Below are 12,465 nucleotides of genomic sequence, written 5' to 3' on the forward strand. Positions count from 1 at the left end.
AAAAAAGCGTTGGTTTAAATGCAGTGTCTTTAAAAACATTTTGATCAATGGAATATTTACTTTTTTCAGCAGTGTGTATGTCCCTAAGGAACTGCGCTTCAGAAATGTCTCCGTTTATTGTCCCCTCAACAATTAGATGAAATAGCCCCTGGCTCACTCTAATACGCACAGGTGGCATTCATCAGGTTTACACACGTCATTTACGCACTTTTCTGAAGACACGCCATTTGTAGAAACTGACGCGACATGTTCGTATCGATCTCACCCTACGAAAAATTTAGGATAAGAACACGAACATGTTCTTGCACGGGGCCCATTGTGATTTGAATAAAGACGCGTTCATGCGTAACCTGGGAAAAGAGTCATTGGTTCCTTCGGGACACAAGGAAACAAACTTGGTCTGTTTGGCACCAGGGCGTCAATTTACCCGCCGCCAATCACCTGCAGCCGCGGCTGAGCTCTGCTTTAAGGCGCAGGTTGAAGGGAGAGGTGCAAACAGAGCAATCTGCTGCCATGAAAACAAAGTGGCATGTCTTTATTTTGTGGAGTGTTTTATCACTTGACCTCCTCTGCTGTGCAGCCGACACATCTGCCTTTACAAGAAGGAAAAGGGGTGTTTCGAACCTGGGTAATCCAAGATCCAAAGTGTCAACAACAGAATTCTCCCTGAAGCTACCTGCCAGCTCTTCTCCATTGTTTAAACTCAGTCCACCAGGGCGCCCCCCTCCTCTGGACCCCCGATCCATGCGTCCTGCTCAGACCCGGTCGGACTTTGCCGCTGTGCCAGACGTCTCTGTGACCTGCTCCACGTCTGACTTGGTCGTGCGGGTCAAGCCAGCTTTCTACGGTCAGAGCGCCGAGGCAGAGGAGCTGACATTAGGCCGCAGCTGCAGGAGCAACGGGGTCCTCAGACCGTACGGGGACCTCCTCTTCACGTATCCGGTGACAGCTTGTGATGCCGTGCGTGAGGTAAGATGTCTCACTTGTTTCCACACTATTTCAACCTCTGTACCTTGAGTCTAGCAGTATCAGCTGTGGCCCCTCATGACAGGCGCCTCGGGGTTACCTGGTCTACAAGTTCGTGCTCCATTACGCGCCATCGCCAAAACGGTCCCCAAGCAGTGCGCAAACCATCGATGTCGACATTGAGTGCCGTTATCAGAGGTTGGACCTGTAGCCTTGTTGAAATCTAACATCTTGTGTATATGTGTGGGGCCGACCACTAACGTCCTCCCACGTCCTCCCACACCTGTTCAGGAACCATCACGTGTACCAGCTGGCTGTGAAACCCACCTGGCAAACTGCTGTGATGCGTAAAAAGCTGAAAGGGCGCCCCAGTGACTTCAAGATCGAGTTGATGGATGGTATGCGTCAAAAACCTGTGACTTGATCCATGTTCAAACTTCGATAAATCTCATTTGAGTTGTTTCACGTGGCAAGGACGCTGGAAGTAGGAGTACTAGGTGGCCCGCAGCACCCTCTACAGACAAGGGATGTTACTGCAAGGCAAAAAAGTTGACTTGAAAACCTCTTTATTTCATTTAATTTCCTAAAGAGCAAGATAGAAGCATTTTTTTTATAGTATTTGATACTTTTTCCATTAAGCCTTTCTGATATGCATTGTGTGAACTGTCTATAGCTGAATATGGTGCTTGGTTGCTTTGACATTTTTGTTTTGTAACATGTTCTAAAACTGGTGTAAATGTTAGTCATTCAAATGAATTGTAAAATCACAAAGTGCGCATCTACTCTGTAGTTAATAAGATGGCATTATGTAGACATTTGCTCAGCCCCTCCAACTCTGAAACTGAAAAAAATTACCTTTATTTCATTCTTAGATTCCTCGAGCGAACCAGCCGGGCCCCACGTGTACCAGCTTGGCCAGACGGTAAATGTCCAGGTCTCTGCCCTGCATCTCCCCACTGGAGGAAAACTATACATCAGCAGCTGCTATGCAGCACCATCCGGTGGTGCCAAATCCTATCTCAAATACACCATCATCGACAATTTTGGGTTTGTACGTTTTTTTTTTGGTGGTATTTCTTGACTTTGCTCTCTGATTTGAGATTAACCTGAATCGGTGGATTGATTTTCTCATCCATAGCTGTATGCTGGACAGCAAAAAAGACCCGGGAGCCTCTCAGTTCATCTATCGCACGGACAAGACCCTGCAGTTCTCCCTGAAGGCCTTCCACTTTACCTCTGACCCTGACACTGAGGTGACAGTGTAGAAGCAACAGATTCTCCACATTCAGGTTGCAATAGTGGTATAACCCCCTTCTCTGCTTTAGGTCAGCATTCACTGTGAATTTTCAGTCACATTAGAGGATCCAAGTCCTACACACAAATCCTGCACCTACATAGGAAACAGGTGAGCCTATTCCCCTACTATAGTCCACATTTTTCAGCGTTTTCATTTGGACTAAGCATATATTGCTGGTTTTCGATGATAGGTGGAAGGCCCTCACTGGTGACGACTCTATATGTGAATGCTGTGATTCACAGTGCGTGACCTCTGAACACTGGAAGGTCACGACAGAAGGTCTGTGGCAGTCTCCTCTGCATTAATTACAGGATATTCTATCACTTTTTCCTACTAGGATTTACTTAAGATATCTTACTTGCTGTAAGTGAGTATTCAACTCAATCAATCAAAATTTATATTTGACATATTTTTCTCCAAGGTTCTGCCCGCAGTGAGTTGCTGCTCGTCTCCGATCAGCCGTACGCCGCAGAGGAGAGTTTTCTACCAATCAGTCCTTCCCTGGTCAGCGTGAGCCGAGACATCAAGACCACAGTCAGTCGACAAATTGATAAGCAGCACAGTCCTGAGTATGTGTGGGAAAGTGCAGATGTAGTAGAATATGACGATTATGATGAAGAAGAGTACACAGACGAGGAGCTCGGTGAAGTGGAAAGCAGGATAATCTTCGGCGTTACGACAGAACCCGAGTCAGAGAAATTTGTTTTCAGGCATGGGGTTTTAGTGGAGGAGCGGAGCGAGGCTGAAGTGAAGAATATAGATGAGCCTGAAGATGATGGCCCAGCGTCTGACATGGAGGATGTGTTCGAGGGTGAAGTAGTGTATGAAATATCTGAGGGAAGAGAAGATGAGACCTCTGATGCTCAGCATACGATCCATTCGAATCAGAGAGAAGGTGAAGTGCTCAGTCACTGGGCGCAGTTGGCACACCTGCCGGAGTCTGAAGCTGATAAAGAAAAGACCTACACAGGTAAAGATGAAGAGAGGAAGGACTATGATGGTCTGGCAGATCTAGATGATCCGACATGGTATTTCACATGGAGGTAGTATCGGTTCAATGGATTCTCCACTTAAAGACTGTTCTAGTTCTTCATACATTTAAATTCAATAAAAACAAACTTGAAAATGCAAATGACTTTTGTCCTAACTTACTATTTTTCAAAAAGCACGACATGTTGGACTAAAACAACAGGATGAACCAATAACATTTTGGTCTTCTTTAATTCCATGTGAACATTTGTACCAAATCTTCAGAAATATTAAGTCAAAAATGTGCTTTGTGAGATCACAGCGACATTTGATCATTGACCACCAAAATCCTCCTTGTGTCCAACTGAACGTTTGTGCCAAATCTGAAAAATGAAGTCTTAATGTATTGGACAGACGGACAACCTGAAAACAGAATGCCTACGGTCACTTGCTGTCGCCAGTGTGGAGACAAATAAATATTAACTCAGTCACTGCAATGATTTAATTTGTCCATAAATCTTTATTCTTTCCATAATAAATGATCATTTGACATTACGATGTCTGAAAACACTTTGAAATATATTATAGTCCAACATAGAAATATCCCACTGTTAGAGCCATAATAACTGTAAGAAAGGCAAAGCCTCCATTATCAGTAACTAAAAGCAGCAGAAAACATGCTCCAAATATAAAGCGATTCCAGTATAACCTGTCATGTCCACTTCTTTCTTTTTGTGATAGTGTTCATGCACATCGATGGCTTTGAATCATAAAATAATTAAGTGGGATTTATTTTGAGAAAACAAATTTGGATAGGATTAAGATCGACACAAACAAACTGATTTATATGATGATATAAGGGTTTAACACAACATTGCAAAGTAGACATTCTCCTCTGAACATTACAGGAAAAATAACTTAAGATAATTAATATTTTTCTTTTTAACAAATATCATTTGTGTGGAAAGTCTTTGGGGGGGAAATACAGAAAAAAAACAGGATAGCAAAGATCCATCAGTACTGGATAATTAAAATGTACAACACGTTGCTATATTTACAGATGAATGCCCAAAAGTCCCATCATTGCAAGTACTAACCACAAGCTCTGATTCAGCAGGACACAAGTGGTACAATCATTGTTTGGCACTAGAGGGCAGTATATTCCCATTTCTTGCAACAGTAAAAATCTGAATGCCCCCTATAGCAAAAGAAAATAGATGATTCTTAGTAAAATGCTAACTTTGTACTTTAAGACCCACACCATTAACAAGACATTCAAATGATTTTCTATTAAATCCAGCATGTTTCAAATTCCAGTTTTTGAAATAAGCATCTATCCACATCCAGTTTCATATCTGTCACTCACAAAGATCAACTTGCAGTGTTATTATTAGTTAGTCCTTCCCGGTCTCCTTCAGTCTTTACAATCATGTCGATAGTGTTTCTCCTCCTTCCACCGCACCTGCTGTCCCATTTGTCTTCTCTGCCCCATCTGTGGTTGGAGATAAAATAATTAGGTTAATTGTGTGAAGAGGTGATGTGCAATATAACAACTGATTGGAATTTTAGCCAAGCTAGCAGCATGGCTCTAAGGCCGAATGTCGTTTGGTTGGTCCACCTCCTGACACAGAGTGAACTAACTCAACAACTAGCCTACAGGATGGATGCCATGAAATATTGATCATTAATTCATGACTAATTTCTCCATCTTATTGATCCTAAGTTTCCATTTCTTAAATTTGTCCCGTACTTTGGTTTCCTAACCAAACCATAGACTGTGTCTAAAGAATTCTGACATATCTCCACTTCCTCCAACTATCCCAAAATAAACCAAAATACCCAGGATACGAACACAGCTATCTTGCCCATTCAGAGCCTTATTGGGGGATGGAGCCTCATGTGAGGTCTCCTCGCTACATGCCCTCAGCCAATTGTAAGTCAGCTGTCAAGAGAAACATCAGGTATGACAGCTCTCAATCCTTTCACTTCTCTGCTGTGTTTCATGTTAAGTGCAACTTAGCAAGTGTTTGCATGCTAACAAGCTAAACTTCACACAGGAAATGTTGCACTTGCGAAAGTTGTATTCACACCATGTCAGGAGAACGTGAAGAACAGGAAAGCCGTGAAAACCAAGATGTTAACCCTACTACATCATATGAATTAGCCACGTTTACTGTTAAAGAGTCTAAAGCAGTCGATTGAAACCAGGTACAAATGGTTCACAGCTCTTTTCATATTAGTTTTATTGATTTTATTAATTATTTGCTTACTCGGTTAGCTCGGCCTGGCTAATATGAGGTAAATGCACCCTCTGTATCAGGGTCAGTGTGAGCATGACAGCATGTTGACACATTAAACACATAGAACCGATGAGCTCAAATACAACTTCACAGAATGGCTAGCATGTAGATGATCACCCTAACTTAATACTCTGCTCTTCCTGTATTGAAGGTCCCTCTTAAACCTTTTATTTATTTAATCAGTTTTAATTAATTTATATTAGGATTCTAACCAACAAATTATGGTTTCAATTAGGAACATCTAATGTGTATTTTTAACATGCACTGCCCCACTCTGCCTGGGACCCTAGGAGTGCTGCACTTGAAACCAAATCAAACTCTTTTTTTTTTTTTTCAAACCAAAAAAGTAATCTCGTCATCCCATTCTTATGGATATTAACTCTTACCATGGATACTCTCTTGCTGTGCTTCCTGTCCTGCAGTTTGCTCGGTCCCTTCACTGGTCTCATCCTCTTTGGCCTTCGATTTGGGTTTCTTTGCTACAGGTGGTGGCATCTTGCTCGCTTTCTTCAAAGACTCTGATTCACTCACCACCTTTGTTACAGGGGAAACCTCCAGCTTATTCTGCACTCTTGTCTTGGCCTCTGTCACTGGCTTGGTCTCAATCACCACCTTCCTGTTGCTCTTGGAGAAGATAAAGCTTGCTGTGCTAGTGGGGGACTTGGGGGACCTTTGGAGGTCTATTGGTGATGTAGGTGATGGCACGCTGAGGCGAGATGCAGGGCTCTCTTTTGATCTGGCTGCTGTCCTCAGCCGGATTGCCTCCTGTAGTTTCATGGAAGGAGAGGCAGTCGTAGCAGGAGGAGACTTTTTTGTAGGGGAGGGTACTGTGGATGAAGATGCAGGTGGAGCCACAAGAGACTGGGACTTGGGTAAAGCTGGTTGTGAAGTGACGATGACAGGCAGAGAAGTGGATGTAGGACAAGTCACTATCAGAGACCTTCTGATAGGTTTTTGAGGAGCTTCTCCGTTGGCAGATGAGGTTGGAGCCTGATCACTGGGCTGCTGTTTTCTCATTGTGACCTCTGTCTTGAGTTCCTCTTGAGCTTTAGGGGGCTCGGGACTGCTGTTGACAGACCGCAGTTTGACCATCTGTAGGAGGGAGGGGGTTACAACAGGAGTGGGTTCCTCCTCTACAACATGAGCAGAGTTCAGCTCTTGGCTTTGGTTTTCTGTGCTTATAGTACTAGACTGAAGCTTAATGCTGGTAAGACCCTGCACAGGTAAAGGTGGAGGCAAAGGAATGTTTACAGAGGGAGAAGGAGCTGGTTCTTGGGGATTTTCTGGTGAAAGAGAGGTTTCAGGACCTTGTGGTATTGACACTTCAGATGATTGCGATGGTGGGACCTCATCGGTTGTTGGTCCAGGTACAGCCTGAGGTTGCTCTACCGGAGGCGGAGGTGGGATACTCTGTGGGGGAAGGAGAATACTGCTGGGTGAAACTTGATTCATTTCAGGTTCGGGTAGGATGTCTTCTTTTGGGAGATCAATATCCCGCTCTGACACACAGGGCTTTGATTGTAGGGGTGGTGGAGGTGGAATACTTTTCGGTGGGTTGAGCTTGCAAGCAAGGGTTTCTTCTACAGATGATTGAGGGACACCTTCTTGTGAAGACAAAAGAACAACCTCTTCAGTAGATGGAGGGAGTATCTCTGTCGAAGGGGGGTTCTTGATAGCCAGTCGAGGGGAGACATGTTTAACCAGAAGAGGAGAGGACTGTTTGGGTGGAGAAACATGTTCAGGTGGTGGCAGACAGACTTCATTGGGTGGTAGGGGGGGGACTTCTTTAGGTTCTGCAGGAGAGACTTCCTTAGGGCTCGGAGGAGAGTCTTCCTTCGGTGCTGGAGGAGAGACTTCCTTAGGTGGTGGGGGAGAGACATCCTTAGGTGGTGGCGGAGGGACTTCTTTAGGTGGTGGGGGAGAGACTTCCTTAGGTGGTGGGGGAGAGACTTCCTTCGGGGCTGGAGGAGAGACTTCCTTCGGGGCTGGAGGAGAGACTTCCTTCGGGGCTGGAGGAGAGACTTCCTTCGGGGCTGGAGGAGAGACTTCCTTAGGGGCTGGAGGAGAGACTTCCTTGGGTGGTGGGGGAGAGAATTCTTTAGGTGGCGGTGGAAAGATTTCTCTTGGCGGCAGATGGGCCTTTTTAATTGTAGGAGGGGAGACTGCTATAATTGGCGGAGGGGGGGCTGTATAGGGTGGTGGAGGAGGGATATTCGGTGGTGGAGGGGCAGCCCCTTGGGATGAACTGGAATTCTGTGGTTCTGCCTCTGTTATCACTACTGATACAACAGATGTAGTTGCAGAAGACTCCCCACCAGGAGTGGACCTCTCTGGTGGCACCTGAACAGGTATGACAAACCCTACCTCACCAAACAATGGGGGAGGTGGGGGGAAATCTGTCACATCAGGCCCAGCAACGTCCACTTGTGCTATTGTTGGAGGTGGAGGTGGAGGGGGCCAGGACGACTCAGGGGATACAACAGCTCGTACTAATGTGACAGAGGTAACTTCTGTGGTCTGTTTAGCGTGGGGTTGAGGAGAATGGTGCGAGGGTGATGGAGACATGAGTGCTAATGAGATATCCATGTTGGTCTTTACCTCTGTTGTTTCTGTGGATGTCTTTTTTGCGTCTTCTTTAATTGATGTCACTCTTTTTTCACGTTTCTCTACAGCCTTCACTAACATCTCATTTATTATGTCACTTACTTTGGCTTTTTCTGTCACCTTGCCGTTTCCTTTCAAATCAACATTCTGAGCCAGTCTTTCATTCTTCTCTTTATGAATCTCTTCATTCGAAATCACACTTTCTTGAACTTTCCTTCTCTCAATCACATGTAAGGATCCATTACTGGACTCCACTGTTACAACTGGATTCTTCTGTTTTCTTTCTTCCACCGAGCTCTTCACAGATCCATCTGTAGAGGCAGAGGGCGACTGCCTCTGTTGTCTCCTGTCCTTTGGATTCTTCTTTATGATGGCATAAAGGTTGTCAGGTGCCGGGGGTCCAAGCAGCAGCTCAAAGCTTCGCTTGCTGTGAGCCCATACCTCTGGTGGAGGGGGTGGAGGTGCGTGGACTTTAGGTGGCGGAGGGATGTTAAAGAGTTCTCTCAATGTCCTTACAGAGGCACTGGCACCAACTGTGTCAACTGAGTCCATGTTATTGTCCCCAGAGGGTCTAATGTTTTTAGGAGCCTCTGATTTTATGAGAGGGGACAGAGCTGAACCAGCAGATGTGGACCCAGGAAAGAACTTTTGAAGCTTTGCCAAGATGATCTTGTGCCTTGGAGATGTACTTTGAGGCTGTTTAGAAAGCTGTGGGGATGTTCCATCTTGGCTGGAGTAACCACTGGACGGTGAGATTATTTTGCTGGGCCTATTCTCCTGAGGTGGTTCCTGCTTCTCTTGTGAAGAATCAACCTTTACAGCTTCCCCTGCCTTTAGTGCCTGGGCTCTAATGGGACTGAATGACCCTGTGGATTCCTCCAGAGAACTGGTGTCAGCATTGTAGCCAGGGCTGTCTATGATACTCGAGGACATGGATGAAGGTTCTGAATGGTTTTTTTCATTTTCCTCAACTGTAGTGGAGATTCTGTGGTGGGAAGATTCGCCTGGAAAGACCCTAACCTCGGCCAGATCACGTGATCGCCGCTTCATCTTATTGTGGAGGGAATAGGAGCGGCTTGGAGGAGGAGGAGCCTTCTTGGACTTCATGACGGAAAGGCTACGCACAAATGGTCCCTCCTTCTTAGGTGCTTGTGCTTCACCAATGAGCGTGCCATTAGAAGACCTGCTGACATTGTCCTCTTTAGCAAAAGCCTCACCAGCCTGCGACCTCTGGCGGGGGGTGCTGCTGCTGGAGATGGTTGAGGAGTCAGACACCAAGGTCTCTGAGGACTCAGAGTTACTCCAACAAGAGCTGTCAGACAGATTGTGGGAGTTGTTGCGGGAGGCGGAGGTGATGGTAGAACCTCTTGAGGAAGTGGTTCTGGACGAAGACGCTCTAGAGGAAGCACGGGAGGGGGCTGGGCTTGAGAGAAGCAGGCTGCTCTTGCTGACAGTGCGAAGGCTGTTGCGACTCTGTTTACGGCTGATTTCTACCACATCGATGGACGGTGGCAACACAGCATTGGGAATGATTTTGGACATGTAATTAGCCTGGGGTGACATGGACATGACAGGGCTAGGCGGCTCCTGCTGGAGACTGTTGGCAGTGGTCATCCAGGGAACAGCCAGCGACCGCGGCCTCTGTCCATCAGAAAAGCCAGAGCCCATGCGGTGCAACAGGGCCAGGTCATCCCTATGTCCAGCATGGGAGGCATTGAGTTGCTTGATGTGGGCCTTGTTTAGGGGATGGAGGATCCTTTTGTCTTGAAGGCCGGCACCGGCTCCCTTTTGTGACTGAGCTGCTAGCTGTGGGCTATCGGTGGTGGGGCTCTCATCAGTCTCACCATTATAAAGCTGTTCTTCCTCTAACTTATTAGCCAGTGACCAGCCCTGTCTGTCCAACCCTGAAAGAAGATAGCAGGAGTAATTAGCACATGGTTCATATTACAATTACAGGAAGAGACAATAGTCACATGAGGAAAATGGTTTCCTCTGAGTGCTGCTCAAGGTGGGAAACTCACATTGTACTGACTGTTTGTTTTAAGCACCTTAGCATTGGATTGAGCATTTAGCATTAGATTACCATCTTAATTCCACTTGTAAATAGTTTTGCCCCCAGAGGCGTATTGATATTTAAGAATTTTAAAAAATGGCAACCATGTTAATATGATTTATGGCTATGCATGCAAAATTCATTCTTTCATTCTCTAAGTATAAGATATACAAATGCTGTGTAAACATAGCGAATTGCAACTGACTGAGTTAGTCAAAGACCATCAGATTTTTTGTATTACATTTAAAAAATGAGCTGCATACCCCACTCTCTCTGGACATGCTGTGGTATACCCGCAACAGTCTTCCTGTGTCGTCTTCTTCTTGTCTTTTCTGACTTTTTCCCAGAGTTCAATGGTCTGAATGTTGATCCTGGGTCGACAGCACATGAGAAAAGAGATAAAAGATGATCTTTTGGTCCTTAACACAAATCCAATCTGTACATGTCACCCGTTAATTGTTTGTATGTGCATCACTATATGTTGTACAGTAAACAAAAGCAGGGGCTCTGGTGGATAAGTTACCTTGTCTGGTGAGTCCAGAACGGGACGATCTATTGGAAACAGATGATTGTACTGAGACGATGGAGGATGTGTCTGCAATGCTGCTGTCTGTCATAAACCCTCCACCCTCCCCGTCTGTTTGGGCCGTCCTTGTTGACTGGCAAAAGAGGAGAAAAAATATTTTCACGTAAATTTGATTGTACATTTACATTATTAAAGCAAAAAAACAGGACATTTTTGGTGTCACTTACAATTGTGCTTTCATTATCCTGGAACTCCACTCCGTTATTGGTTTCTGCAAGGAGAGGCCCATTAAACTCAGATTTAAAATGACATTTCAAATACCTAACATACTTTGTATCCTGTCTCATGTCGTGCACAGGTTCTTGAGCAATATGCGGATCGTTATCAACATGTTGGCATGGGACAGCTCTGATTTAATGCAGAGATGTAAAGACTATAATAATAGTGTTTTGTACCCTCCTGCTGCATCATTTTCAACCCTTCCATGGCCTCAGTGTGAAGATCCTCCAGGTGCTTGGGCCTGCTGGCCTCGATGAACACATTCTCCTGAACTAGCAGCGGCGCCTGGGTCTCGTCATCGTCATCTCGCTTTGGTAAAGCTTTAAGTAAAGAGAGGGGGAGAGGGGATCAGCATGGATCAAGTAGAATCTCTGTGTTAATGTAACAGCTAATAAGGGGGGTCCGTCCATATGGACAAGTCAAGAACATTCAGGTGTCTGCCAGGTTGATTTAAGCTCTTGAACAGTAAATAAGTTTTAAGGGTGCGAGCGCAAATTAAAAAAGCTGAAGTCCAGTTCCACTCATGCAGGATTAGCCTCCAGGGACTCTGACAATGTCTTAAGAAGGGATTATCAAGTCAAAAATCTACCCTCTGCAAGTTTTTTACTAGCCTAAGTACCATTTAATAAGATAGTGAAAAGGACGCTAATGAAATTGCTGTCACATCTTGTTGACTGCCGACTACATCAGTCAAAGCTTTTATTGACTAATTATAAAATACCTGAGATACCAGGTCATGAACCTAGGGCACCATCAAAGTAGATGATGAAATTCATAGGAATGGCAAAACCTGAAATCTCTTCTATCAACTGACATTTTAATATCAAGTTGATTGCTGGTTATATTGTTATGACTTTACTCAGAAGGTGTGAAAGTCTATGAAATGGACTGTTCTCGTTTCTTGTGTTAATGCCCCAGAGCTGATGTATTTCAGAATGATTCCTTCTCATTAGTGAGTCCTCCTCAAACAGTTCTACAATATACTGGCACTTTTTTATGTTTGTGTGCTGGATGTTGTGTTCAGAGAATTTTAGTCTAGGGTGCATATTAAAGTTAGAAAAGTTTGTGTTCATGCTACCTGGTTTATATGCAATGTAGATGTTAAAGCCAATTTGTTTTATTATTGCTTACATATGTGGTTTATATATAGGTTTGAATGATTTACTGACCTGCTGTTATTGCATGGCAGCTATTTCAGAGGTCTTTTAAGTAATAGACACCATCTTCAGAACCAAGTTCACAACTTTTCAAAGTAAAAGCTGTGGAGTTGAGTTTGATATAACGCCTTGCAGCAATAAAATGAATGTTGTGCTTTTATTTTGAAGACAACTTTTAAAGGATGAATTGATTCTATTAATGTTGTTGCCATGAAAGAGATCAGCACCCACAGCTCCCCTAAATGTCTGTCTCAGTCTTGTATGCTAAAGTAAAAATGATCAGATTAATAGTTAACCTGATGAGAAGAAGACAT

General features: G+C 44.5%; 2 protein-coding genes across 5 annotated transcripts in view; one reads left to right on the top strand and one right to left on the bottom strand.

The window, feature by feature from the left end:
* The first annotated feature begins 513 nt into the window (after window positions 1–513).
* si:ch211-67f13.7 (uncharacterized protein LOC565426 homolog) lies at window positions 514–3,310 on the top strand. Its single transcript, XM_053434880.1, has 8 exons — window positions 514–969; window positions 1,052–1,164; window positions 1,258–1,364; window positions 1,839–2,013; window positions 2,105–2,219; window positions 2,292–2,371; window positions 2,454–2,542; window positions 2,685–3,310. The coding sequence occupies exons 1-8, from the start codon at window positions 514–516 to the stop codon at window positions 3,308–3,310; spliced, it is 1,761 nt and encodes a 586-aa protein (XP_053290855.1).
* Window positions 3,311–3,732: 422 nt separating this feature from the next.
* Window positions 3,733–12,465, bottom strand: part of LOC128450788 (uncharacterized protein KIAA1522 homolog) — a 32,836-nt gene continuing 24,103 nt past the window's right edge. For all 4 annotated transcript variants that reach the window (XM_053434463.1, XM_053434464.1, XM_053434466.1 and 1 more), the window contains 6 exons: window positions 11,171–11,314; window positions 10,943–10,986; window positions 10,713–10,848; window positions 10,453–10,560; window positions 5,919–10,040; window positions 3,733–4,724 (listed from right to left, as the gene is read on the bottom strand). In XM_053434463.1, the coding sequence (XP_053290438.1) occupies window positions 4,660–4,724; window positions 5,919–10,040; window positions 10,453–10,560; window positions 10,713–10,848; window positions 10,943–10,986; window positions 11,171–11,314 (4,619 nt within the window). In that variant the 3' untranslated portion in view covers window positions 3,733–4,659. The remainder of the gene's footprint in view (window positions 4,725–5,918; window positions 10,041–10,452; window positions 10,561–10,712; window positions 10,849–10,942; window positions 10,987–11,170; window positions 11,315–12,465) is intronic.

The sequence above is a fragment of the Pleuronectes platessa genome, chromosome 11, assembly GCF_947347685.1.
Source record: "Pleuronectes platessa chromosome 11, fPlePla1.1, whole genome shotgun sequence".
NCBI lineage: Eukaryota > Metazoa > Chordata > Actinopteri > Pleuronectiformes > Pleuronectidae > Pleuronectes > Pleuronectes platessa.

Excerpts from the sequence above, each read along its gene's own strand:
- si:ch211-67f13.7 (XM_053434880.1), top strand. The coding sequence starts at position 514 with ATGAAAACAAAGTGGCATGTCTTTATTTTGTGGAGTGTTTTATCACTT. Across the intron at positions 970-1,051 it reads CTTGTGATGCCGTGCGTGAG|GCGCCTCGGGGTTACCTGGT; the intron begins GTAAGATGTCTC and ends CCCTCATGACAG. Across the intron at positions 1,165-1,257 it reads ATTGAGTGCCGTTATCAGAG|GAACCATCACGTGTACCAGC; the intron begins GTTGGACCTGTA and ends ACACCTGTTCAG.